This window comes from Lycium ferocissimum, chromosome 1, assembly GCF_029784015.1.
Source record: "Lycium ferocissimum isolate CSIRO_LF1 chromosome 1, AGI_CSIRO_Lferr_CH_V1, whole genome shotgun sequence".
NCBI classification, from domain to species: domain Eukaryota; kingdom Viridiplantae; phylum Streptophyta; class Magnoliopsida; order Solanales; family Solanaceae; genus Lycium; species Lycium ferocissimum.
This window is the reverse complement of record NC_081342.1, coordinates 22,019,590-22,042,690: the sequence shown is the minus strand read 5'-3', so window position 1 is coordinate 22,042,690 and position 23,101 is coordinate 22,019,590. Positions and strand designations below refer to the sequence as shown.

Sequence of the window (23,101 nt, the reverse complement as noted above, 5' to 3'; positions counted from 1 at the left end):
GTAATATTTTTAGTTTTGGTAAGTATTTAATGATTATGTCCATTAAATTTGATGAAAATACTGAAAAAGGGATTTAATCATAGCTATCAAGAAATGCTTATCAAATTTCAAAATATGCAACTTAAAAAACAGCACATGAATGCGAGAATCTGTAGAATTCTTTAACTTAAACTTTTGACTAATTTAAACGACCAAATTAAACATACGCTCAAATTAAAGGGGCCATTTTTATCATTTCTCTAATTCTCAATAGCAGAAATAAAAATATTTCAAAATTCTAAAAATGTTCACAAAATATGATGAGAGCAAAATCTACTAAAAAAAACCCACTTACAAAATGTTAAGCAATAGCCAATAAGGGGGGAATAAAATCCGGTTTTTCCGCATAAATACCAGTTTCTTGCAGTTTTTAATTGAATGTTTGTCTTTGTTTGTGCTGATGACCCCACACCTATCATTATCAGGAACTTCTGTCCACTCTTTCTATTTCAGCCCCACATTTCTGTACTCAATTCAAACATCCCAAATTTGACATTAACGAAATTGTAAAATTTATTATAGGAGTTGCACTGAAGTACAAGTTTCTTTATTGATTTAAAAAATTGGATTGTTTCTTCTTTAATCTTCTCTCCTTTTTAGACTCTCATCACTTTCTTGAATTTTACTTATCTGGGATCATTTTCTTGAGTTCTGTATGAACACATCCCCATTTAACATTAACAAAGTTTTAAAAGTTATTTATGGTTGTTGCACTAAAGTACAAGTGTCTTTATTAATTTTAAGGATTGGATTGTTTCTTCTTCAATCTTCTCTTCTTTTTAGACTTAACTTTCTGAAATTTTACTTATCTGGGGGTCATTTTCTTGAGTTCTTTAGTCCTTTAATTTGCTTCCAGAGGTGTTATTTTTCTGTACTCAAAAACAGAAATGAATGGAAACCCATCTCCAAGATTCTTAAACTCAATGAACCACTTTGATTTTTTCAAGAAATTCAAACGTTTGAAGTCTCTTGAACCATCACTGGCAATTCTTGGTTTCTTCTTTTTCATCTTTTGCTTATACTTGTGTCTATTCTTGTTGGATTTTAGAATAGTGAATAACAACAGTGGTTCTCAGTTGGGTGGGCCCTCTTTTTTTGTTACGTGGTTTGGTCTTAACGACTCTCTTTTAGTAAATAGTAGCAGAAATGATGAAAAAGTGGGGTTTCTTGAAAAAGGTGGTGATGGTTGTGATATATTTGACGGGAATTGGGTGTGGGATGAGAGTTATCCACTTTATAAATCAAAAGATTGTATGTTCTTGGATGAAGGATTTCGTTGTTCTGAAAATGGCAGGCCTGATAATTTCTACACTAAATGGCGTTGGCAGCCTAAAGATTGCAACTTGCCCAGGTTTTTTTTTTTTTTTTTGTTTCAAACAACTGAATATTGTTTGATTATAATACTCTTTGTCCTGTGTATTCATGTTTTGCTGGTAGTGTCTTCTTCTGGCAGAATTTTCATTTTTCTTGCATACCTCGTCGTAGTTGATAAAAGTACTAAATTTTGCAATTGTTTTGTGGATTCTCTAGTGGAATTGACCAAACTGGGGCTTTTTTCATTTTTGGCCCACCGGCCAAAATTAATTACAGGCGCTATACACTGACAATATGTATATTATATGTATATTTTATGCGAATTTATACTTAATACACAAAACATATACATTTTGCCGACTATTATTTTCTGGGTGATCCAAAAGTGTAATTATCCCTTGTTTTTATTGTTCTTTATTTTGAGAGGATTACTATGATTAGCTGTAGAAGAATTTTCATAGTCATTTATCATTAATTTTGTTTTTCTATATTCTGAGAGCATTGCTGTGATTCACTGTAGAAGGATTTTTCATAATCTGATTGAACCTGGAAAAAACAGAATTTAATGCTATTACCTATCTTTTGGGACAGATTTGATGCAAAATATATGCTAGAAAAGCTGAGGAATCGACGGGTAGTGTTTGTTGGGGATTCAATAGGAAGAAACCAGTGGGAGTCTCTTCTCTGCTTGTTGTCTTCTGCAGTTTCTGATAACAGCTCGATGTATGAAGTTAATGGTAGTCCAATTACAAAGCATATGGGTTCTTTAATTTTTAAGTTCAGGGAATTCAACTGCACGGTCGAATACTACCGAGCTCCATTCTTAGTGCTGCAGAGTCGTCCGCCTGCTGGGGCTCCAAGAAATGTTAAATTGACCTTGAAGTTGGATCAGATGGATTGGAGCTCTGTTCAGTGGAAAGGTGCAGATTTTTTGGTTTTCAACAGTGGTCACTGGTGGAATTATGAGAAAACCATTAGAGGGTAAAATCTTTTCTTTCCTATCATCAATAGCCATTGTTTTCTTTGGTTGATGTCTGATAAACAGCATATGATACAGTACTTGAATTATTTCTTAAGTAGAATAGGCAAATCTATTAGAGTGGCTAGAAATAGGGCTGATATATTTCTTTGATGACCGGGAAATCCCCCATGGCAACTCTGTGTATAATATGCCCACTCCTCTACCTTGTCCAATTAAATTCCACGGTTTTGTCTGTGGCAAGGTTCAAACCCCTGCACCTAATCCACACGTCGCATATTGCGCTCTTAGCACTAGACCAAAGCTCTGGGGGCAAATAGGCCTGATATTGTTGGCATCTTCTATTGATGTCTAATGTAGCTAATAGCTCTACCTGACACCTTTGTCTTTCTGTTATTAGTATCTACATCTCCCTTCCAGAGAAGCTAGAAGTAGGAATTAGAGCCGCTTAATAACTATTCAACCATATAAGGACCGTGTTATAATAAAAAAGTTGCTAAAGTTTGGTATCCATAAAGAGAGTAGTTTACACGACCATGAAATATACAGTTGTTTGAGAATGCTAGCAATCAAAATTGTACAGTTTTAGAATCCTCAATAGCCACTGCAATACTAAATAGCAGAAAGTTCCCTGTAAATCGATAATATGCTTCAATATACCAGTAAGCGTTAAGAGCATTTCCAAGTACTGGATCTCTTCTTTGCTCAATGTTGAAAGATTAAATGAACTGATGGTTGGGTTGAGTACTGAAAAGTTCGAGTTCCAATTTCCCTTTAAAATGTCCCCATGCATTAATCATGCCTTTTGAGCCCCTTCGCTTTGCTTTCTCGTCTTAGCCATTAGATTGACCTACTTATTGAAATGAAATGGGCCAGATGAGGTTAGGTGATACAGACCTGTTGACTTCTTGTGGATTAACTTAATGAGCATAGAAGTGCTTCTAGTTCTATTATTTAGTTGCCATGATGATTTTGTTAGGATCAAATTGCCCTTTTTTTTTTTTTTTTTTTGCCTCCTTTTTTTTTCCTTTTCCTTTTTCTTGGGATTTACTAACCTAATACGGCTGTGCACAGGAGCATAGTTCTCTCTTATTTTGATTGAAGCTCAAATTATTGTACAAATGTTAAGCATTTAAAGTGTATATCAAGATTCGTTCTTTTAGTGGAGTACAATTACTTGACAATCTCTGCATTCCTTTCCGTTGACAGGGGATGCTACTTCCAAGAAGGCAGAGAGATCAACATGACAATGAGTGTGGGGACAGCATTTCAGAAGTCAATTGTGACATTGGTTGATTGGATAGGTCGTGAAGTGAACATGTCCAAGACTAAAATCTTCTTTCGTACTTATGCTCCTGTACACTTCAGGTAATTCTTCTCTCCTTTTTTTCTTCTTTTTGTTATGTTTACACTTTACGTAATCTCACTTCTGATCTATCAAATAAAGTGGACTTACATAATGAAACACAATCAATCAATTTTGCCTCAACCAAACCTTGAATAAATCACGAGGTCTTTCTTTGTAGTGTATCATATTAGAAGTGTGAAACTGAGATTAGCTGAGGCTCATCTAAGGTTCCAGATTCTTTCCATACTTACCCATTGTTGTATTATGTGAGCCTTGAGAGGGTGAATGCATTTGTTGGTCACTGTGATTATACTTCATTAATCTTCTATAGAGATGGAATGTGTTGAAGCTTTGTGGTAAAAGGGAAAATTTTATGTTCTTGGGTAACTTGGTGGCGGTATTCACGTTCATCTGATACTCTGGTACACCATGATGGGGACAAGGGGTAGGCTATTTAAACGGAAGGATACACAGGCATAGACGATAGATATACAGCTTATATGACTAATAAAAAAGTGGGGCGGGGTTTATAGAGTTTATTGTTTAGTGAAGTAAAAGTTTGTGTATGCATGTATATACAAATATCCCACTCCATCCTACCCATATGGTCACTCTCCTTTACTTTTTCAGTTGGTATAAAAAAAATTCCCGGAAGTGCCTTCCAACAACTTTGCTAGGACTCAACTAACCTTGCAGTCGTTTTAATTACAACCAACAACATAGCCACTCCCATTGCATAGGTTGTTTCGAAGATCAAATGGTGTATGCTTGCATCTTAATGTGTGAAAGGGTTTCCTGGGATAAGTTGATTTGGTACTTTCTGTGATTTCACCATTGCCTTGTACTGATGAATGGTTGCAAATTGTTGTTATTCTGATTATGAGCTAATAAGCCATGCAAATCAGCCTAATACTTTGTTTCAGTAGAGATTTAGTTTTTCTTCTCACTCAATAAGCAATTAATCAATCACTATGATGAACAGAGGTGGAGATTGGAAGACTGGTGGTAGCTGTCACCTTGAGACTTTACCTGACTTAGGATCATCCCAAGAGTCATTGAAGAACTCGTTTGAATACTCGTTTGAATATAAAACAGTCATTCAAGTGCTATCGCAGCTCTCTAACAAATCAAAGGCTTCGAATATGGGCTTACTAAATGTAACAGGAATGTCCTCTAGGAGAAGAGATGGTCACTTGTCTTTGTACTATTTAGGCCCTATGGTGGGACCGGTTCCTCTCCACAAGCAAGACTGCAGTCACTGGTGTCTTCCCGGTGTCCCTGATTCATGGAACGAGCTTTTCTATGCAATCCTCCTCAAACAGGAGTTTGCTCAGGAAAAATTCTCCAAATCCACTTCTGAATCCCCGAAATGACAGCAGAGAGGTTGTCTCAACATGTTTCCTCCAACATTCAAGTGGTGCTCCTCGCCTCAAATGTAAGGCAAACTGATTTCATTTGAGTTGAAGGATTCGCTCATCCAGGTACTCTTGCAGCTCATAAGTATTAGAAGCTGTACCTTGGAAAGGAAACTTGAGCCAGAGCAACCAATAATCCAATTCTCTATTATACCAAATGAATATGTCCTCCTTCGAGATCAATTTGGAAGTACAGAATCCTTAGTTGAGCTGATGAGATACTATTTAGGTTCCAGTTGCAGTTGTGTATCATAGGATTATTTTCCCGAGTCCTTTTTAATCGGTCAGGACTCGGGAGTGAAATTTAGGTCTTTAGTTCACGGATATTGTTAAGGGTAACTCGCCGTGAACTGTATAGATGAAGAGACATTATCCAGTTTGATAAATTCTGCGTGTCTTAATACCAGCAGCCAGCCATTTTAACATTGTAAATACTGATCCTTTTTGATAGTTCACAGAACAGCAGCAACAATAATGCTCTATCCCAAGCAAGTTGGAGTCGTCTCCATGAAGGATGACGAAAAACTGTGGTGAAAATGCTGCTTCTTCGGTGTAAAATGTTTAATCAAATAGCAATGATAATTGTATAGCCAAAAGTGGAACAGGTGTTAGAGTTAGTTTTGTAATTGATTAAATATTCATGAATATAGAAAAGAGGGTTAAGAGTTGAAACAAATTTGTAACTTACCCAATTACAATGTGTTAGTTGTTACTGCATCTTTCTTTTATCAAATGCCATGGAATCAATCAAATCATGAGAATTTATTTTAGGGAAAAGGGTCAAATATAACTCTCTACTTTATTTTATTAGCTAACTTTGTTCTCCGTTAGCAATAGTGTTCAAATATATTCCTGCCGTCAACAAACTTCACACATTTGCCCCTCAATTGGACGGATTCCCCAAATCGATCAAATTACCCAATTTCACTTAAATTAATTTTAACCCAACCTGACCTAATCCACCTAATTAATTTTAACCCATACAAAATAACACCCAAATACAATCCCATAGTTAGGGATTAAGATCGTTGATTAATCTTGAGTTAAAGAAGAAAACGGGTAAATAAAATATATGTCGCCGAGATTGTTATTGACCGGCGCAGTTTTCTGTTTTTCGTCGAAGTGGGTTTTGACCCAAAGTAATGAATCTGTTGGTCTTGTCCATCCAATACACGCTGGAAAAAAACAATACCATCAAAGTTACATCTGTAGGCAGGAACATATAATTCTTTATATATTAGATATATATTTTATTTCAATAAATAACAATAATAATAATAAGAAAAAGGGCCTTGATGTTGTGTGTGAGGGTTAAAATTTGAGTGTTATTTTGTATGGGTGGTTAAAATTAGGGCAATTCGCGCAGAATTGCCCTTCTTTTGGGGTGGTATTTAAATTTTGCCCTCATATTCAAGGCTTTTAAATTTTGCTTCCTTCGCTTAAAAACCCATGCCTCGAGTTCGAACCCCCCGTCACCAAAAAATTTTAAAAAATTTGCAAAGTGTAGTTTACATTTCCCCCACAGACTTTTTAGTTATGTTTAACTAAAAGTCCACGAGTAAGGTGATTTCATATATCGAGGCATATATATATATATATATATATATATATATATATATATATATATATATATATATATATATATATTTATTTTTTGTGTAAACTTTTTAGTTATGCCTTAACTAAAAGTGTGCCCCATAAAACATAACTAAAAGATGCCCATAAGGCGTAAGCTTTTCCTTAAGCGATAACTCAAGTTTGCCTTATAAGGCAAAAGTTTAATTTACATGCCCTCCGGCAGACTTTTAGTTATGGTTAACTAAAAGTTCACGGAGGGATTTTGTTTCGAGGCATATATATATATATATATATATATATATATATTTACTTTTCAAGGTAAACTTTTAGTTATGTCTTAACCAAAAAGTATGCCCAAAAGACATAACTAAAAGTATGCCGATATGCGAACTTTTCCTTAAGATAACTTAAACTTTGCCTTATAAGGCAAAGTCTATGCCTTATTAAAGCCATTTTTGGGCATAATTTTGTTACGCCTTAACTAAAATTCTCGCCCCATAAGGCATAACTAAACTATGTCTTAGGAAACATTCCGCCTTGGGGCGTACTTATAGTTATGCCGTGATCCGCATAACTTTAGCTTTTCCTTAAAGATTGTATGCCGGATCCGCATACACTCCCCCACCCCGCTCGCGAAATTATTTTTTTTTTATTTTATGCTTCGAGCGGGGTTCGAACCCGTAACTTCATGTATTCGCTCACCTTTCCAAGTCGACAAGACAACTTAAAGATCACAAATACGCAAAATTTAAAGACCACAAATTGAAAAAAAGAAAATTTAAAGACCACCCCAAAAGAAAGGCAATCCGCTCAAAAAAATGTTAAAATTAATTAGGGGATCGGGTCGGGTCGGGTTAAAATCGGGCAATTTAAGTGAAATTGGGTAATTTGATCGATTTGGGGGAATCCGTCCAATTGAGGGGCAAATGTGTAAGCTATTTACGATTTAGTGCATGATATTCGAACACTATCGCTAACTTATAAGAAAGCGGCCTAATAAAAGAAAGAGAAAGATATTTGACCCTTTTCCCTTTATTTTATATCGCGAGTTCCTATGTTTTTTTCTTTGTTACCTACAAAGTCATAGACAATTCTCTTCTGTGGTAAATCAGTAAAATTGCAGTAATCAAATTATTACACATTAAGGGACGAGACGGGAAATCAAAAGAAACATGATAACGTTGTTGTCTAGTACATATTGGATCCCATTTTTCAGACAGCTTAATCGTCAAAAGGGTATTGCTCATACCTCATTGTACAATCAACAAGCACAACACGACCTCCAATTCTAGCATTACAACTAGTAAGCAAATTATCTTTAGCTGAAGCCAAACAAGTCTTACAATCTTGTTTGGTTAGAGAAGTTGTAGTATTGTTGTTGTTGCAAGCAGCATGTCCATATGCAAAAGCATTGGGATAGGGAGAAATGTTGTGGTAGTCATATCCGTGGCGCGACGGCGTGGTGCTCACTAGTTCTTCAAGAACATAGGCTAGGCTTATTGCAAATGGATCATCTTTGAAGAATTGTCTACCATTGCACAGGACGTTTGTCAAATTGGTGTTGGGAATGCCTTTCACTACTTCAAAAGATAGTCCCAGAATGAGAATTGTCACAACTAGTATTAAGGGTGTCCTCATTTTTATTATCTTTGGGGAAAAGTGATAAAAGTTCTGATTTTTTCTGAAAACTTGGAATAAAGTAGATCTATGTAAGTTTGATTAGAGGATGATGAATTATTGAGTCCTCCGCCTGTTTGGATAAGGACAAGAAGTCACTTTCTTGACTTTTTGTTTGTTTCAGTTTTGGTTTAGTGAAGGCTGGTCCTAGCAATTGTCATTAAGTTTTTGTTTGGCCATTGGTGGCTGAGATTCCAATATCTAGTACGTAGACAATGTGTGCTTTTACTAATATAGTATGTTAAACATGTATATTATCTTTTGTATTCACTGAGACTGTAAAGAGTTTTTAGTCAGCATAGCTTGATTAGTTCATTTCAGTAAGTCATTATTATTCTCTCTTTTTTTGAGATTTTTCATCCTTTAAATTTATCAGTAAATAAAAATTATAGTCCTTGCTTATAACATCATGATCTTACAATAATCTAAAACAATTAATAAAAGACAAGAATTTAGAGTCTTGTAGATAGTTGAAACATTAAAATTTTCGAGAAAAGGTTGGTTTGTTGGAAAAATCTTGTTTAATACTGTCATGAGATTTTCATGTACATTAAGTTTGGTGTCTCAAGTTTTGTCGAACTTATGAACTTGCGTTTCATATGATTGGTCTCTTGACTACTTAATTGTTCTCGTGAGAACTGAGTTGAATACTTAAAAATTAAAATGTTTTATCATTAACTACTCCACTACCGGCATTCCTAATTAGAAGATTAATGACTTGTTCTAAAGGCATATTTTATTACTAGAGCTCATTATGAACAAATGACGAACGAGATCCGTTAGAAATTATAATTTTCTTGTTTAAACCACATCAAATTCTATATACATTCATATTTAAAATTATTCATCTCTTTAAATGGCCATCTCTTGCTACACACACACACACTATATATATATATATGTTGTAAATATTATATTGTATGTCCATTTTACTTGGCCACAAAGTTAGTTTGGTCATTAAGTTTTTATGGCTTGTCCTAGAAGCCTTTTCCCTTTTATATATATAGATGAGCTTGTTTGTAATTAGAAAGACATAGAAAGGAATACACATTCAGTCTTTCTCTATATACTTGTCTCTGGTGTATTTACTTTATAGCCTTTATTTTACAACACGTTATCAAAGATTTAGATCTCCTTATTAGGGAAAGCAAATATTTTAAAAGATGAAGATAATGCTGCATGCATAGCTCGATTAAAAGGAGGTTTCATAAAAGGAGATAGAACAAAGACATTTCACCAAAGTTATTTTTCACACATGATCTCCAAGAATGGTGATATTGATGTGCAACAACCGATTCTGCATGACAATCCCGCATTTGTTCACCAAATCTTTGCCAACTTCAACTTCGAGAAGATGATATTCAAGATTGGAATGCGAAGACTCCGACATCGAATCTTGGTCTTCGTCGTGGGGAGTGAAATACGGGTTGTACTCTTTTTCCTTAACCAAGTTTTGTCCCATTGGGTTTTCTTGATAAGGTTTTTAATGAGCCTAGCCTCAAAGCGTATTACTAGATATGTGTACTTTTTCCTTCATTAGGACTTTTTCCCCATGGTTTTTCCTAATAAGGTCTTAATGAGGCACATCATCTATTAATTGACATCTGTGAGCGTTGTAAATATTATATTGTATGTCCATTTTACTTGGCCACAAAGTTAGTTTGGTCATTAAGTTTTTATGGCTTGTCCTAGAAGCCTTTTCCCTCTTATATATAGAGATGAGTTGGTTTGTATTAGAAAGACATAGAAAGGAATACACATTTAGTCTTTCTCTATATACTTGTCTCTGGTGTATTTACTTTATAGTCTTTATTTTACAACAATATATATATATATATATATATATATATATATATATATATATATATATATATATATATAAAGTGTTACATTGTCACACAGTAGCTATTTTAAAGATGTGGGCCTAACGTGAGCTTTGCCAATATTGGATCCGCATTAACGTATTGGGGAAAGGACATATTGGCCACGGTGAAACTAATTCCACCCGGTAGCAAATGTTTTTCTAAATCCAAATTATACCTACTAAACTAATCCCATCCATTAGCCAATACTTTATAAACTGTATCATTCTTATATAAAAAGTGTATCATACGTCTAGAAAATGTATCATACATATAAAATATATAAACTGTATCATTATTGTGTAGAAAGTGTATATATAATTCTAGCATATGTATATAAACTGTATCATTCTTGTATAGAAAGTGTATCATATGTATAAAAAATGTATCATACATATGCATATAGAAACCATATCATTTTTGTATATAATATGTATCACTACCGTATATGTATAGAAAATATATCATACGTATAGAAATTGTATCATTATTGTATAATATGTGTATAATAAATGTATAATTAACGTATAATTTATGTATAATAAATGTATAATTAATTTCAACATATGTATACAAAGTGTATCATTCTTGTATAGAAAGTGTATATATAATTCCAGCATATGTATATAAATTGTATCATTCTTGTATATACTTACTAAATATGCACATATTATACATATTTTGAGATCTTTCGTACTAAATATACACATATTATACATGTTTTGAGATTATTTGAATAAAAAGCCCAAAACACAAGGGAAGGGGAAAAGGCAGAAAATCTGGCTGTTGCCTTGAGCTGGGCTTTGGCAGCGCATTGGCATTATTTTGGGTCACCCAGCCTGGCACAGACAGTCAAATGTTGGCCAAATGTTGCATTACTTTGGGCCGTTGGACACACAGTGTCCTTTTGCCTTAACATATCGGCTCACGGGGAGCCCAATTTGTGCAGTTTTAATTGGGCCATTTTCATTTATATTTTGTTCTTTTTGGTTTTGACTGAAGGTATCGAAGACCCCTAATGTACAGAATTCCAATATGTTCAGTTCAGCAAAGAGAACTGTCTATACACCCTCCAATTTTAGCTCTATACATTAGTCTCTTTCTCTCACCAAGGATTAATTAGCATTCTGTTGGACAAATATTAAATATCTAATTTTCTCATTTTCCAAAAGGAGAGAGATAGAATATTGTCCAAACATGATGATCAAATGTAATAAGCAGTAGGGATCTAGTAGCTCAGTTGGTTGGCTACCTCAACTTTCACCTTGTTGGTGAGGTTCGAATCACTACATTGTAATCCCCTTCCCCTGCTCCCTCCCCCCCTCCCCATCAATTGTAATATTTTTATTTAAAAAAAAAAAAAATGTAATAACCAATACCTTAAATCTATTGCTGCTGCTTGCTGGATGGACGAAATTTGGTCAATTTATTTGCGGGGGTGCTATTATATATGTACACTTCTAAAGGGAAAGACAAATTTCAGTTGGAAAGTTAAAAGAAAAGAAATCCCCTTTTGGCATCTGCATTGGCATTATAAATATTGGACGCTTTTCATTGTTATACATTTTCTTTTACATTGCCTCAAGGGAAGGATTCAAAATACTCTTCTCATATTTCTATTTAAGTTATACACATCATCATTATGATAATAAATATATACTATAAGAATTTCTTATATTAAGGATGTAGGTCACTTAAACTCTTTCAGTTATAGAGCACCATCACTATATCTGATGTTATATATACATTGCCATTACACCATCAAGTCATCTTTACCTCTTGCAGTCAGGTAGTAACCTGTTTTATTTTCAATAGTAGCATATTTTATATTTTAAGAAAGCTTACTCTAAGATATTTTTTGAATGACTTGATAGGGTAAAAAAGTTATTTACACGGACATGTACATAACTTAATTAAGTAGAAACATTATAGTTAAACATCAAGTTTCTTGTTGGGAAAGCGAGCAATTTCACCAAGTTCTTCTACCTTTGTAGCCAACAATTCCACTTTCTCCACCATCTCCAGAATTTGAAATATAAAGCTGGCCAACCCAAGACTTTCAGTCGAATTATTCTCTAAAGTGTTCGAGCTTACGAGGAGGCTTAGCTCTTGTCTCATGCATTGTATTCTAGGACTTATCGAAATTTTTGCAAGACATAATTTCGTATCCCTTATGCTCTCTCCAAGCTCAGTCAAAATCGTTGCTAGTGACAATCCTATTGTTTCACATGGCTCTCTTATGCTGTCTCTTTGTGTTGGGGATGGCTGTTCATTACGAAAGAGAAAGTAACTAAAATTGAACTTGAAAGTATAAATTTAAGAAATGTGATAAACTTGAAACAAAAAACAAATGGTTATCTTATCTGACTTGTCAGATTTATTAAAAAAAATACTACATCTGTCCAATTTATGTCTTTTTCCTTTTTAATCAGTCTAAACTGATACTACATTTCTATATATATAGTAAAAGTTTACCTTTAAACTTCACATTTTACCTTTAATAAATGATTTATAGCTACAAATATAACTATACCTTAATTATTCCAAACTACATGTTTCAAAATTATTCTTTTTATTCTAAAACTCTGTGTCCAATCAAACACCTTCACATAAATTCGGACCAGAAAGTATTTATTAGCCTTAATCATAAAACATTTTGTTTATAAACTGTCTTTATATCCCTTAAATGTCTCACTTAGTAGGCGTTAGGCCATGAAAACCAATTTTTTTGGAATTTTGAAGATGGAGTTGAAGATGAAGTTGCGTTTGGTTATAGTTTTTACGAAGAATTTTTGGTTGTTTGGATGTAATGAAAGTGAAAAAAGTGAAAACAAGGTTTTAGGTGTTTTTCAAATTCCAAATACAGCTTCAAGTTGTATTTGAAATTTTCATGGCCAAACGCTAATTTCCAAATAAAGTGAAAAAATTTCTGGAAAAAAGTGAAAAATTCTCATGGCCAAACACGTCCTTAATTAATGCTCCAATACTATCAATATTCAGAATAAATTAGTACTCCACGAATTTTTTTTCAAACGTCAAATATTTGAAATGAAGTCAAATTGTCAAAACGACTAATATTTGAGACCATAGGGAGTATTTATTTCATCCCAAAATGTGTTGTTATTGTACTCCTGAAAGCTCAATTCAATTAAATGTTAACCATGATTTCTTGAACAATGTTTAGTATTTTGAAAGTAAAATAAATTCTATCTTGCAGTATTTTTACCTGTCTGACTGATTGAATACATCCTTTGACTGACAGGACAATTGCTGCAAGCTCCCTTAGAACCTCTCCAATAATCAGATACTTCTCCCATGGATAAAAGAATCCAAATTTTCCATGCCAAGGTTCCCACTTGGAGAAATTTGCCTGATATAGTCAACATTTTACTATTATAATAAAATAAAATACATCCAACATAATGGATTTCCTAGTAAGAACTTTCCCCATAGATTTTAACTTTAGTAGAGTGAGTATATATAGGTAATTGGTAAGTAGTATTTATACCAATGACTCATCACTGGACTTCGAGTGCAGCACCGATTTGCATCCACTAACGTCCATTGTTGGCTGTTTTTCCTTATCATTGGCTATCTCAAAATATTCCTCCAAGCACCCTGAAATAATAAGAAGAGACACATTTAAAACGAGTTTAAGTTCTATACGGAGAATATAACAATTATTGTACTGTGATATCATTCAATTAAAGATAACTACAAATAACTGTCTATAATAAGTGGAACTAATAACATGAAAAATAAAACGGGATATGTATACGGTAAAAACCGGATATAGTGTAAACCGATGAAACGAGGACCGAGGGAAGGAAGAGAGGAACGTGCCTGATGACATTCGAGCTAAACCGGAAGAGCGCTTGGACCGGAGCTGAGCAAGGACACCATTTGGTCCACCACCTTTATCGCCGAGACCGCCGTGGCCGTTGGTCCCGTGTAGCCGTTGGTCCGTGTGACCGTTGGTCCGTGTGGCCGTTGGTCCCAGATAGCCGCCGCACGCGAGCCACGCGTTAGTAGCGCCCCCCGCCATGGTCAACCACCAACCACGCGTGTGTCGACGGCGCCGCGGCCTAATCCCACCAAATCCGTTCGTTTGCCCTTGTTATTATTATTTTATTAGTTCACGTTGTACGGCTTCCCGCTGGAGGCAACACTATAAATACGGGGCATCCCCTCCTTTGTAAGTGGTCGGCTCAAAGGGACAAAGAACACTTTGTATTAGCAAATATATACAAATCTCTCCTCAATACCGGATTTTGGTCCGGTTCATTGTGTTCATATCCTAAATCTATCCAATCAAGCAATACTCATATGTTATTAGATACACGAATCTTCGCCGGATCTCAAATTATTATTACTTTCTTCGTATCATACCTATATATATATTTTCCATCGAATAGATTGAGGCTTAACCACGTATCCTATACCTACTCACAAATTTAATTGATTATCCGAATTCGGGTAACAGCTTGGCGCCCACCGCGGGGCTAGGATAATAAGGGCCTTCGATCTTGACTCATATCACACTCATCAAAATCGAAAGCGCTTTCGCTCGTCTCTACGAGAACGGACTAAATGGCCGACGCCGAGCAATCCGGTCATGTCAACAATACCGAAATTGTGGCGGAAAATGAAGGCAGCGGGCCACGAGGATTGCCAAACCCCACTGACCCTTTAAATACTAACAATTCAATTACTTTGTCCGGGACACAAGTCCGGAAAGAACCGGATACCCCGAATGATAATATTGACTTGCGTTTAATTTTTGAAATGTTGCAGGAACAGAGAGCAGCAATTGTCGAACAGGGAATCGCAATAGCCCGGTTGCAAAACGGAGGAGATAAAGCGACCCTCGGAAGACAAAGAGTGTTGTTGAACCAGAAGAGACGAGGCACGGATGGCCGAAAGTAACGGGTCCGGGCTAGCTCATCCACCGAGGTTCGAGAATGCTCGAAACGTTAGCAAAGCCGGGTAGACTCGACTCGAAAAAGAATGAAACATACAACTCTCGGGTGGATCAAAATCCCGGGGCTCCGCCTATTTTGAAAGGGCCGGATTCTAAGAAGTACATCCAAAGGCCTTTTCCTCCGAGTGCGGCCCCGAAATTGATCCCGAAGAGGTTTAAAATGCCGGACGTCCAAAAATATGACGGTACAACGGACCCTTGCGAGCACGTGACCTCCTACACCTGTGCTATAAAATGCAATGATATAGAAGAGGATGAAATCAAATCCGTGTTGCTGAAAAAGTTCGGGGAAACTCTGGCAAAGGGAGCATTGACTTGGTACGATCATCTGCCCGAGCATTCAATCACTTCTTTCGAAATGCTCGCCGACGCCTTCATAAAAGCACACGCCGGAGCCAAAAAGTGCGTGCTCGAAGGCGGATATTTTTCGTATTGCCCAAAGAGACGAACGAGTTCATCGCGTGAATTCGTCAATCGGTTCCAAAGGGAACGAATGGAGCTTCCCTCTGCCGTGAGGAACGGGCCGCACAAGCTTTCACAAAGCGGGCTCAATGTTCGGAGCTCGACGCTTCGTTCAAATTAAAGGAAAGCTTGCCGGAATACGAGGTCGTAACATGGGCGTATGTCCATAACCGGTACGCGTCGAAGATTCGGGTGGAGGATGACCAACTCGAGCTTCCCGGGCCCGTGAATATGAACAAAGGTCCGAGAGAGGCCCAGAAGAATTACGAACCGGAGGTCAAGGTCATCGAGGGAGAGGTACCGGCCATATTCTCGTTCGGAGGAATCAAGCTTTAGGTCGGACTAAGGTATGGACTCCTCGTGTTTTTCTATTGACCTCTTTCTTTTTTGCAGGAAGTCAAGTACCGGATAAAGTTAGAATCTAGGTCGAAAACACGTGTCGTACTCTTTCCTTAGTATGGTTTTGTCCCAAAATGGGTTTTCCGACAAGGTTTTTAATGAGGCAACAAGTACAACGTGTTACTTAACAAAATAAGGACAAATCGCCGGAACTCGGGGTCACGGCCTACGAGTGGGGGCTTGATAGCGCTCGCCGATCTTGCAGCTCGGATAAGCACTGGGACTTATACCCACATCGAGGTTTACCCCGGTTAATGGAAAACGGAGGAGCTCAACAAATCAAGACCGGACCTTCTGCATTAGGTTCCGATGTAAGGACCAAACGATCATAATGAATCGTGTCCCGTTCAACATTTGCCACGGCAAAACCAAGGCTCGGCCACCGGCCACAGCCTCCGAAGTAAGGACCAAACGATCATAATGAATCGTGTCCCGTTCAACATTTGCCACGGCAAAACTAAGGCTCGGCCACCGGCCACAGCCTCCGAAGTAAGGACCAAACGATCATAATGAATCGTGTCCCGTTCAACATTTGCCACGGCAAAATTAAGGCCCGGCCACCGGCCATAGCCTCCGATGTAAGGACCAAACGATCATAACGAATCGTATCCTACTTAGCATTTGCTACGGCAAAACAAATGCCCGGCCACCGGCCATAGCCTTCGATGTAAGGACCAAAACGATCGTAATGAATCGTGTCCCACTTAGTATTTGCTACGGCAAAGGCAGAAGAAATGAAAATTCTCATGTATACAGACATTTCGCAATACAAAAATCTCGAGTGTCTTTCTGATTAAATGGGCTTTACCCCGGTGATAACCGCCATATTTCGGCACTATCTCATTCACACACCCTATACGGCACTATGGTCGAAATTCGACTAAGGCAACGAGGTCACAATGATCGAGACGAAATTTCCTAACTTCCCCAAACGGGGACTCGTTGCATCAAAATTTAGTCAAGTCGAGAGTGTGTGTCCGAAAAATACCGCCCTAAAAATGACCATCGTGATTTGGAGACGTTCGAATTCACAAAGTATCGTAAGTCCTACGGCATGATGAACTAATGACCACGAGTCGCCTTGTCCCTAAAACGGACCAACAATTCGGTGCAAAAAAACAAAAGAAACAGAGATGGAAAATGATTAGAGATGACGAAATGAAGAGAGAATAAAGTCAAACGAAGAAAGTAAAAGGGAGGAAGAATAAGGTGAAGGCTTGATTCATCCACTTCCCGTTACTCCGATAGATCGTTGATCCTGCGCGCGCATTATCCGTATACGGTAAAAACCGGATATAGTGTAAACCGATGAAACGAGGACCGAGGGAAGGAAGAGAGGAACGTGCCTGATGACATTCGAGCTAAACCGGAGGAGCGCTTGGACCGGAGCTGAGCAAGGACACCATTTGGTCCACCACCTTTATCGCCGAGACGGTCGTGGCCGTTGGTCCAGTGCCGCTGTCCGTACGGCCGTTGGTCCATGTGACCGTTGGTCCGTGTGGCCGTTGGTCCGTGTGGCCGTTGGTCCGGTATAGCCGTTGCACGTGAGCCACGCGTCGCCATGGCGTCCCCGCCATGGTCAACCACCAACCCGCGTGTGTCGACGGCGCCGTCGGCCTAATCCCACCAAATCCGTTCGTAGCCTGTCCTTGTTATTATTATTTTATTAGTTCACGTTGTACGAAGCCCATGGAGGCAACACTATAAATATGGGGCATCCCCCTCCTTTCAGTGGTTGCTCAAAGGGACAAAGAACACTTTGTATTAGCAAATATATACAAATCTCCCTCAATACCGGATTTTGGTCCGGGTTCATTGTGTTCATATCCTAAATCTATCCAATCAAGCAATACTCATATGTTATTAGATACACGAATCTTCAGCGGATCTCAGATTATTATTACTTTCTTCGTATCATACCTATATATATATTTTCCATCGAATAGATTGAGGCTTAACCACGTATCCTATACCTACTCACAAATTTAATTGATTATCCGAATTCGGGGTAAACAAGATACCTTCAACAGATTAAACTAAACTAGTAGTATAAAAGTGCTTTAATACTGTTATACAAGTTAAATAGTTTAAAAAACCACTAGCAAATGATTAAGATACAATTGGGAAAATTATCAAAAGAATTATATTAGATTTTGTCATTAGTTAGAGCATTGTATTCCTTCTTCTTTTTCTTTTTCTTTTATTTTAAGGAAATGATAAGACTAAAGTTGGCTATAAAGTATGAAGTTTACATGTTTCTTTACATAAAATTTTCTCGGAAGAATTAATATGTTTTAGTACCTTGGATAGAAGAGGCAAGTTTATCAAACTTAGAAGCAGTGGAGGAATGAAGTTCATCGCTAGCCCAAATGGGGTAGATGAAACTTGTAAATATGCAGACAGCAAAGCCCATTCCAATGTTGGAGAGCCTCTCTCCAGCCAACTTCATGATTTTGTCAGCTCGAACACCCGATACTACTACCAAACTGAATGTTAATATGAATATCATAACTCCATAGTCATATCTTTTCTTCACACTTGGTATCAACCTTGCGTACGTTGCACCCCCACCTGTTCATCACATCACCTTTGTTACATGCCTTTGTTATTGACAGAAATGTTTTCTTAGCCCTTTACAATTTTTTTATTTTATTTTATAACCCTTTTATAAGAGATCTTCGTTTTTTACATATAAGAGATCTGAAAAATTTATTTTTTTCTATTCAAATTGTAAGATGACAAGAGATCTTATTTCCTCTTTATTATTATAGTATTGTATAGTGTTAAAAAAATCACCATCAGTGTAATTTAACTGTTATACTAGGTTGTCTGCAGAAGTGGATCCAAAATTTGAACTTTATGGGTTCAAATTCGCAATTCTACCACTTTCATCAAATTTACTGGGTTCAAAATCTTTATTTTCTTTTTACTTATTTAGTCGATGTTTTAAAACATATATAGTACATAGCCTAAGCCAAAATCTATGGGTTCATCTGAACCCATCAGTAATACACTGTGTACGCTTCTGATTGTCTGCTTTATTTTTCAGGCTACTAATTCAAATAATTATGGGCAGTTACATGTAAATGTTTTTCAGCTTACCTGATAAATAGACAACCACATGTAATACATGTCCATAATAAGTGAAATTAGTAACTTGAAAAATAAAGCCGACTAACCTCATACAGCAAATTAAACTAGTAGTGTGAGGGTCATGCATGTATTGTTACCTATGACAATCACAGAGATTCCAACAACTAAGGCGCCACCAATTTTTCCACTATTGTCAGCTAAAATTGCAGCCAAACATCCCAATCCTCCTCCCAATACGGTTCCAATAGCTCGGTTTATGCCTTTGCTTAGTGTAGCACCTGCTTGGTGGTACATTATTAATTAGATGAATTCAGTTTATGTATACAAACAGTTTAAATAATTTTTACACTATCAGAGTATACTAACGAGTAAAGAAATGAATAAATGAAAAACCTGCGAAGAACTCGAAGAGAACTACAACAGTCATAACAGCCCACATGGCATTTTGTCCTACTTTCTGAAAGAGAGGATCCAGGAGATACAAAAGCGATACCAATACTAAAGCTATACCAACTTTGACACTATGTATTACTTTCTTCGTATCCAATTTGCCTGTCCTTTCCTTGAGAGATGAAACAATATCAATTAAGGAAAGTTTGGCTTTCTGCTTGTTTTGGTCATTATGAGAAATATTTTCTCTATTTGGAGGTACAACGTTAGAACTCATGTTTAATCCTTAATATTTCTTCCAAATCTTGTGGAGCATGTGATAGAGGGAATCAAAGAAGTGAATATTGTCTATATATAGGACTTAATCAGAGGAGTTAAACTTATAATGCAGCTCTGATGTGGACACTAGTAAAACCTTTTGCACGCTTGGCCCCAATTGGATTGGCCAAAACAAGCCAGGTATCAGATATGAAATTTCCATGGGCTTTCCATGTTTCGCTATTTCTAGTAGTTTACTATTCAATTGTGCGACCAACTTATATAAAAGCTTAATCTGTTAGAAAGAATACATGTGTTCGTCTACTTTTATTTATTTATTTTATTTTTATTTTTTAGGGTGATGATGAGATTTGAGTTAGATATTACATTGAATTGTGCAAGCAATTCATCATAAAGTTTAAATTGCTGAAGAGAATCCACTTTTGATCTCTTTCATTTTAATTTGTGTTTACTTTCATGGTTAGCCTGTTTCTAAAAGAATGTCACTTATTAATTCAAAACATTCTCATTTTATCCTTACTATCTTGTTGGGAATGAATGATATGTTTAAGACCACGAGATTTAAAATGATATTCTTGATATATTTTACACGCCTTTAGTATAATACCATAAGACAGTTTTTAACTTTCTATGATGTTTTTAAACTTCAGGCGCAATCAAGTGAAAACGTATAAAATTGAAAGTACTTAATAATATTATATCTCAACATTAATTATTTACATAGTGTGTGGATACGCGTTTTTTCTAAAACTTTTTATGAGCTACAATGACCTTAAGTGGCCTACGTACGCACGTGTCCAGTACCATCGTAAGCTTTGGTACTTTTTGTTCATGGTGCAAATTAAATGTCTTGCCACAATTATCCTTCTTAAATCACTTGGAAATCACAACACGTCCAGTCTTACAAGTTGTGGTATCTAAATTCTAAGGGTTAATAGTATTTGTTTTTTTAATGAATTTACCCAAAGAGAACGGAGGATGGGTTTTGACCATTGAATTTCGTACTTTTTGTACATAACGTTTTGGCAATAGTGTTCTTCTATCATTGGTCAATTTATATTTTATCTCTTTATTAACTTGATTGAGCATATTAAAAATTCTATATATTTTTATCTACAACGTAACGTAAGTTATTAGGATACCACGAAAAAGTAAAGGCAATAAGGCTATGAGCGGCACATGTTCATAAATCAACATGCTGTAAAAGATATGGACACCTATGAAACAACATTGGAGTATTTCTTGTTCATTATCAAGAGTTGCAGTACTAGACCTAGGAAACGCACCAACATGCTACATAACCTGTCTAAATCAACAAAGAACATTATATTTATGGCAAACAGGAAGAAGATCGATCGTAGCACGTAGCTGATAAAGGAAGTTCAATTTTAGTTTGTCGAATGTTAATTAATACACTAGGTAGTCATCGCTCAAAATTCAAAAAAGCCTATGGTCTTACAACTGAATAGAATTAATCTTAATTATTAGAGGCAAATCGAGGATTTAATGGATTTCAATTCCACATATAAACTTATGGTATACATTGAAAATAATTGGTTCTATTGAACCTACTCCTATCATTCTAGGTCCGTCATGAGGTTCCAAGTTTGGATCTTTTTTAGCGGATCTTCACATTTTTAGCTAGACGGTTAAAAGAAGTTCAGCTTCTTAGCCATCATCGTATATAGATGTTACTGAAATATAATGTATTATTACAAGTGTATAATAAGTGAAAGTATAATATGTGTATAATGTATATGCACTAATTATTCACATATTATATAGTGATTTTACTAACTAATTTTTGTCAGAAAATGAAGATTAAGGTTATTTTTTGTTGTGGACTTTATTGGGCTGTTATGTAAGTGTATACAGCCCCTTTACTATTATATATGTGGTTAGCATGCAGGTACATTATATTGTTCAAGTACATATATTGCAAATCAGATCAATTTGAAAGGAATTAGAGGGTCTGCTCGGCGCGAATTTAGTTTGAATAGTTGGGCTGGTGAGCTTCAAGTAGAGGGTTAAAACAAAAACTAATTCCCTAGCTAGACTTCCACTCATATTTTAAGCTCTCCAAACATGTTAGTTGTTACTGCCACACTTCTCAAATATGGGTTCAAGGACCTAAATAGTGAAGGTGCCCTAAATTGAGAAGCTGTTAATATAATAAAAATGATGTACTAACTATTGAAGAGTACTCATCATGCTTATCAATTTTTTACCAAATATGTATATATATATATAAATGATGATGGTACTAACTATTGAAGAGTACTCATCATACTAATCAATTTTTTACCAAGTATGTGTTGTTGCTGCCACACTTAAATATGGGTTCAAGGACCTAAATAGTTAAGGTGCCCAAAATTGAGAAGCTGTTAATATAAAAATGATGATGGTAATAACTATTGAAGAGTACTCATCATGCTTATCATTTTTTTACCAAATATGTGTGTGTTTATATATATATATATATATATGTATGTATGTAAGTGTGTGTTCAAATTAAATTTGTATGGTGCTTCTACTTGAATCTTTTGTCGTAAGAATAAGAAAGAAGATGAACAGAAAAATTATCTACTCTATAGAGCAAAAAAAATAACGGTATAGGGCCAAATATACCCCTGTACTATTGGAAAAGGGCCAAATATACCCTTCATTATATTTTGGGTCCAAATATACCTCTACCGTTATACTATTGGTTAAAATATACTCCTTCTCCGTTAAAGCTGTCCAAGGTGGACATTCTATCCTACGTGGCACTGACATTTGATGAGGTGGATACCACGTGGCATTGCCACCTCATCACCCCTAACCATATTACACCTCCCTTCATCCACCACTAAAGTTTCCTTCCCCTCCGCCATCATTGTCACCATTACCACCATATTCTTTATATTTTCCATACCGATGCACAAAAACTCTCTGCCTCGGGTCACATGAAGATAACAAAGGAACTTCAGAAGGATGAGCATACAGATCACAACTGTGGGCGAACATCATAAAAGAACATAACAAACGCATTTGCAGTTACATACAGAACATAAACACATATATCTACGCTATTAAAACGAATTGTTTCAGACAATAGATTAGAAAAACCCAGAGCCAACCCCCAATATTAGATGGCCAGAAAAAATGCCAGTTTTTTTGGTTGAATGCAACAATTTACTTCCCAAGCAGCCAGTCTCAAACTAAACTAGCACACAAAGCGCAAAACACACACAATAGAACTGTTAAATAAATTAAGCAAAAAAGAGGGTTTTTGGAGATGAATTT

The 23,101-nt window shown here is 36.1% G+C and overlaps 2 protein-coding genes across 2 annotated transcripts; one reads left to right on the top strand and one right to left on the bottom strand.

Moving 5' to 3' along the window:
* Positions 1-486: 486 nt before the first annotated feature.
* On the top strand, positions 487-5,828 carry LOC132052287 (protein trichome birefringence-like 10). The gene is made up of 4 exons (XM_059443768.1): positions 487-1,390; positions 1,945-2,334; positions 3,542-3,700; positions 4,663-5,828. Exons 1-4 carry the CDS (start codon positions 927-929, stop codon positions 5,051-5,053), a joined length of 1,404 nt encoding a protein of 467 aa, XP_059299751.1. The 5' UTR covers positions 487-926; the 3' UTR covers positions 5,054-5,828.
* Positions 5,829-11,746: 5,918 nt separating this feature from the next.
* Positions 11,747-19,839, bottom strand: LOC132029438 (aluminum-activated malate transporter 13-like). Its single transcript, XM_059418710.1, has 6 exons — positions 19,541-19,839; positions 19,285-19,425; positions 18,356-18,625; positions 13,721-13,830; positions 13,439-13,582; positions 11,747-12,477 (listed from the first exon to the last, which is right to left on the bottom strand). Exons 1-6 carry the CDS (start codon positions 19,812-19,814, stop codon positions 12,145-12,147), a joined length of 1,272 nt encoding a protein of 423 aa, XP_059274693.1. The 5' UTR covers positions 19,815-19,839; the 3' UTR covers positions 11,747-12,144.
* Positions 19,840-23,101: the final 3,262 nt, after the last annotated feature.

Bases quoted from the DNA above. Each gene is read 5' to 3' on its own strand.
- LOC132052287 (XM_059443768.1), top strand. From the start codon at position 927: ATGAATGGAAACCCATCTCCAAGATTCTTAAACTCAATGAACCACTTT. The intron at 1,391-1,944 runs GTTTTTTTTTTT...CTTTTGGGACAG, and splicing joins AAAGATTGCAACTTGCCCAG to ATTTGATGCAAAATATATGC. The intron at 3,701-4,662 runs GTAATTCTTCTC...TATGATGAACAG, and splicing joins TATGCTCCTGTACACTTCAG to AGGTGGAGATTGGAAGACTG.
- LOC132029438 (XM_059418710.1), bottom strand. From the start codon at position 19,814: ATGAGTTCTAACGTTGTACCTCCAAATAGAGAAAATATTTCTCATAAT. The intron at 13,831-18,355 runs GTACTAAAACAT...TTATTATTTCAG, and splicing joins ACTTGCCTCTTCTATCCAAG to GGTGCTTGGAGGAATATTTT. The intron at 13,583-13,720 runs GTATAAATACTA...TGACTATATCAG, and splicing joins AGTCCAGTGATGAGTCATTG to GCAAATTTCTCCAAGTGGGA.